This window comes from Heptranchias perlo, chromosome 33 (genome assembly GCF_035084215.1).
Source record: "Heptranchias perlo isolate sHepPer1 chromosome 33, sHepPer1.hap1, whole genome shotgun sequence".
Classification (NCBI taxonomy): domain Eukaryota; kingdom Metazoa; phylum Chordata; class Chondrichthyes; order Hexanchiformes; family Hexanchidae; genus Heptranchias; species Heptranchias perlo.
Genome location: NC_090357.1, coordinates 8,301,203 through 8,306,516, shown reverse-complemented (window position 1 = coordinate 8,306,516; position 5,314 = coordinate 8,301,203). Strand labels below are relative to the sequence as shown.

The 5,314-nt window shown below is 38.4% G+C and overlaps 1 protein-coding gene across 1 annotated transcript; it reads left to right on the top strand.

Annotated features, from left to right (window-relative positions):
* The first annotated feature begins 907 nt into the window (after positions 1 to 907).
* Positions 908 to 4,589, top strand: LOC137301266 (apolipoprotein A-I-like). Its single transcript, XM_067970724.1, has 3 exons — positions 908 to 947; positions 3,193 to 3,343; positions 3,992 to 4,589. Exons 1-3 carry the CDS (start codon positions 908 to 910, stop codon positions 4,587 to 4,589), a joined length of 789 nt encoding a protein of 262 aa, XP_067826825.1.
* The last annotated feature ends 725 nt before the right edge of the window (positions 4,590 to 5,314 follow it).

The window sequence follows — 5,314 nt, the reverse complement described above, 5'->3', positions numbered from 1 at the left end:
CCCACAGGCATAGTGCTCCAACACACTGTGTTGTATTAAGGAGTTTCTTCATATGTACACGTACATATTTCACTTGACTTAGTTGTTGACACTCTCAGAAGTTAAACTGGTAATCTAAGTTGATACTCCACTGCAATACTGCATTGTCACATGTGTTGTTGTTCAATTGAGACATTAAACCAAAGTCTCATCTACTTGTTTTACTAGATGAAAAATATCCCCTGGCACCATTTGAATCAACACTACCACAAAAACAGATTTCCTGGTCATGCATAGCCTTGCTGTTTGTAGGATCTTGCTGCTACATTTGCCCATGTAACAAGCTTCAAAGTGCTTGAAGCAGTTTGAGGCATTTCTCAAAGATTTGATAATGCCCTATATAAATAGAATAAATAATAGAATAAATACCCCTAGATAGAAAGTCAGTTTGGCTTTCTAAAGGAATTTTCATGTTAATTTATTTATTTTTTTTTGGGGGGGGGGGAGGTGGGAAGAGGGAAGACATGTTTAAACTCAATTCAAATACTGAAACCCATCCTGATCTAAAATGTAAACCAATTTCGGATAGCATGCATTTCAGAAGTGTCAGATGAGTGAAATAAATTCATAGAAAATTTGCTACACCAGTGATTCAAATTTTGTTTCACACAGTCACACATGATCCTGGCTTAGGTCAGCTAACTCAAGGATGAAACCTAGAACCTTTCTGGTCATTTGCACACCAGGCAATGCACTTACCAACTAAGCCATTGGGGCATTAAAGAGCTACTAATTCTATTCCTTTGTTCTTAATAAGCCTAAAAGACTGAATGTGTAATCATCTGACAGTATAAATGAAATAAATACATTAAATTCGCAAGTGCTAAAAGATAATATTTTATTTACAGTGTCTGAGCCTGCAGCCATCATGAAGACAATCGTTATGATCTTGGTCCTGTTAATCACAGGTATGTCGAAAAAAATAACACAACAGCAGTGTACGAATCTAAGGGAAGTTTTGATTTGATCTAAGCGAAGCGTTTGATGTCGCCAAGTGTAATGGGTTGTTATTTTCTTCATTTTAGTTAACTTGTTCCATTACTTTTTTTTTCTCTTTCTAACCTTTTTCCTTCCTCGGCTATGACTTCATGGGCACCAGGAACACTTTGGTACCTTACCCATGTGGCCATTATCCTGTTTTGAGCTTTAATGATGAATATCACCAGGCTATTCAACCCATGGCGAATCACAGCCAAGCTTCACCCTTTCCTCACCAGATGTGTATACACATGTGCTTTCCAGCATGAGTTGATGGATAATGATCCAGAGCCGGAATCCTGGATGACCTTTAATTTCACCCATCAATTCCCCCCGCGTCCCCCCCCACCCCCCCACTAACTAATCCGTAATCTGAAGCTGCTATTGTAGAGTCCCTTCCACAACTCTGGCTAACTATAGCACTGGGATCTTGCTGGTCTCTAGGGCTAAGCTACTCACTGCATGAATTTGATGAATTATCATGGGGGTTACTTATTTGTTTCTCTTTTCAACGTAATAACCGAAAATCAGAATAACAAAAACCACTGGTACAAATGTCAATGTCAGTGTGATGTTTTTTTTTTATTCGTTCATGGGATGTGGGCGTCCCTAATTGCCCTTGAGAAGGTGGTGGTGAGCTGCCTTCTTGAACCACTGCAGTCTGTGTGGTTAAGGTTCTCCCACAGTGCTGTTAGGAAGGGACTTCCAGGATTTTGATGTAATTTAGTTGCCATAGACAAGCTTTATTAATACAACAATCACATAGGAACATAGGAACAGGAGTAGGCCATTCAGCCCCTCGTGCCTGCTTCGCCATTTGATAAGATCATAGCTGATCTGTGATCTAACTTCATATACCCGCCTTTGGCCCATATCCCTTAATACCTTTGATTGCCAAAAAGCTATCTATCTCAGATTTAAGTTTAGCAATTGACCTAACAAGATCATCTCTGATATGGCAATATTGGTACTTTATTTTGAAAAGTATTTCAATTTAAACAGGACAAGTTTTTAGATTAAAATCAGAATAAGCTGAAAATACCAAACAGGTCAGTCAGTATCTGAAAAGAGAGATGACACGGTGCACATCCAAAACCTGACCTTTCTCTTTACAGATACCGACTGACCTGTTGTGTATATTCAGCATTTTCTGTTTTATTTTTCAGACTTACAGCATTTGCAGTTTTGTCTGAGATCTAAGTTCTAAGATGTTGATTAAACTATTCAGATTAACATGGATAAACAGGAATACTGCCATTTATACTTTTTCTGTCAGCATTTCAATAATGATTTGCAGCTGATGTATGCTACTGCGCAAACCTGTTAAGCATTATAATAATACCATGCTGGTATCCATAGAGTTCCTAAAACAAAACACTATATTCAATCTAGCATTGTGTTGTGTTTAGGAACTCTATAACAAAGTATGAAATTAAAGCCAATCGAAGGATTATGTGTACATCTGAACCCATTAGATCTTTTTGAATACTTTTGAAGTACCTGATGCACCATTGTGTGTCCCTACACTAATTGAATAATCTAATTTTCTCCTTTGCTCACCTGAACATGCTGTCTCATGATGGGATGATGCCCACCAGTGCCTCGCCCAATTGGCCATTTTTCATGTATGAGAGTAGACAGTGAGTGTTGGTGGGCGGTTCCCCTGCAGCGAGACTTCACCGCCAAAACCCATCGTGTCCTTACCCGGTGTACGTTATCAGGAGGGGTCAATGGACAATGAACAGAAACTCTCTGTTTTCTCCTCACTAGCTTAGAGGTGCTGCTGTCGGTTGTGGCACTGCCACCCCTGGTGAGATCAATAACCTAATGGATCAGGGATCAAATGTGATAAATCTTTGCTTTACCCTTGTCAACATCCCATGCATTCAGATGTAAAATCTTGCATTGTTTATTTTTGCATAAACTCCATTACATTCTCAATTTCTCAGATGGTCTTCAATAGAGAAACTATTTATTACCCATTAGCTTTAGAGAATGTTGACTAATTTATGTACAATGATGAACCCGTGCATTTCATAAATAGGGCTAAAATATCAGTCTGTGGCCTTTTCTACAGAGATTGCAGAGAATGTTTGAAAAATATTAAAATGTGACTCAGATCTGGTTTAATAACTGTTTCCATTAATGTTTTTTTACCCCTATTCTTTTGTATAGGGACTCGTGGTGCAGTCCTGTGGCAAGTTAAGCCCCCAACTGGTCGAGATGAACTGAGAAATACTCTTCAAAGCTACCTCAGTCAAGTGAGTGACACAGCTAGAGGCACCATTGAGCAGATCGATAACCAGGAGATGGTCAAGCACCTCAAGTAAGTAGCTACCAATTACCAACATTCTACCAAACATTTGGTTATTTATACAATAGAATATCAATATGATCATCTCCACTAAGATAAATACTGTCTGGTATTGATAGTCAACTAAAAATGATCAGGAAGACTATTTGTTTCTGGCCAATGTACAATAGAATGTAATGACACAATAGTCTCATAGTCTTTCATAAAGCCACAAGTTCTGCTTAAGTGGTTCATCGTGTGCATGTGTTGACTGACACTCAAGATTAAAGATGACTTAGGTAGCTGAAATAAAGCCACTAGTTTTCCACCTCTCGAGGGCAATTAGGGATGGGCAATAAATGCTGGCCTCGTCAGCAACGCCCACATCCCGTGAACGAATAAAAAAAAACCTCCGAATGTAGCACATCAGCCCATAGGGTGGATGTGCCATTTTGGCTAAGTCTTAAATGGGTGTTACCAATAGTAATAATGTTTGCCTTCCTTTCCAGCTCTAGTAGGATTCATAGCACTAGTGGCTTCAAGTTCAAAATGTATTTAGGTGGGGAGATATAGGAACCAAGCAGCTAAAATTTAAAAAAAGCATAAATACTAGTTTAGTTAAGGGCACAGAAAGTGTGACAAAAGTAGAGTCCTCTTTGTAATCTTTGGTTTCATCTGTAGCCGAAGAATTTCAGAGAACTTGGACAACCTCAACGGCAATGTTAAGGAGCTACAAAAGAAAGTAACTCCTCTGTCAGATGCCGTTTGTGAGAGACTCGTCAGAGATAGTGTGAGGCTCCAGGAACAGATTCAGATGGACTTGAAACAGCTCAAAGGCAGAATCCTTCTGCATACTGAGGACCTCCGTAACAGGATCAACCAGTATATTGAGCAGTGCCTCCTTATACTAGACTCCCAGGCCAGCAGTCTTAAGGAGCAAGTTACTCAGAATGCTAAGGATCTTTGCCAAAGGCTGACCCCTTTAGCTGCAGAGTTAGGGGAGAAAATCAAGACCAATATTGAGGGCATTGATGTGAACATCACTCCACATGTTCAATTTGTTCAAGAGATGCTCAACCAACGACTGGAGGAATTCCACCAAAATGCCCCTCCTTACGCCAATGAAATCAGTGAAAAATTCTATAAAAACATCGAGGAGATGAAACTTACATTCATCCCTGTGGCCCAGGACGTCCAGCAAAGCCTCACTCCATGTGCTGAAAACCTTAAAAGTAGATTGACTTCTCTGTGGGACACATTCCACCAAAATTTTAATTAAGGACAGTAGAGCAAGTCAAGCAACCACATTTGTACCTCAGACCATGATCAACTGTGGACTGTCTTGTTTTGCATTACCAATAATAATATTATTATTAATATTATTATTGGTAATGCAAAATATTATTATTAATATTATTATTCCAAATGTTTACATTAACACAAATAGATTGACAATGCTGTATCATTTTATTTATCCACTAGCCAGGATGCTAAAGTGCTGTATTAGCAAACATGTACCACTATCTTTACAAAAAGAATGTACTACAGGTTGTTCCTGTTCTTGTGAAAATTGCTATCACCAGGTATGTTTATATCAGTTACTACAGACTACCTAGGTGTTAGGGGTGTCATTTGTAAATACAAAATGACTTTACAAATGAAAAAGTCGACATTCGTAAATTACCATGATGTGTTACTCTTACTGAAGACTGTTTGAGAACATTTCAAATTGATCTGCTGCTACATTAATCTGATAACTACACAAAATAAACTTGGGGAAAAGTTTTAATAATAGCTTTGAAAGGTGTACCGAGTTGATTTTATGATGTTCTAAGGTGCATTTTTATTTAATGGAATTGCATCTTAAACGTAAGTGTGTTCTCCATTGGTACCAGGATCAGTGTATGTGAATAATTAAGCCAGAGGGAAATCTGATGAAGGAGATACAATTTTGCCATCACTTTTAGTTCTTTTATTTTATCAATTTCCTTTTTTAAAAAGAAA

Coding starts and splice junctions, on each gene's coding strand:
- LOC137301266 (XM_067970724.1), top strand. CDS start 908: ATGAAGACAATCGTTATGATCTTGGTCCTGTTAATCACAG. Junction 948..3,192: donor CTTGGTCCTGTTAATCACAG/GTATGTCGAAAA, acceptor TCTTTTGTATAG/GGACTCGTGGTGCAGTCCTG. Junction 3,344..3,991: donor GAGATGGTCAAGCACCTCAA/GTAAGTAGCTAC, acceptor TTTCATCTGTAG/CCGAAGAATTTCAGAGAACT.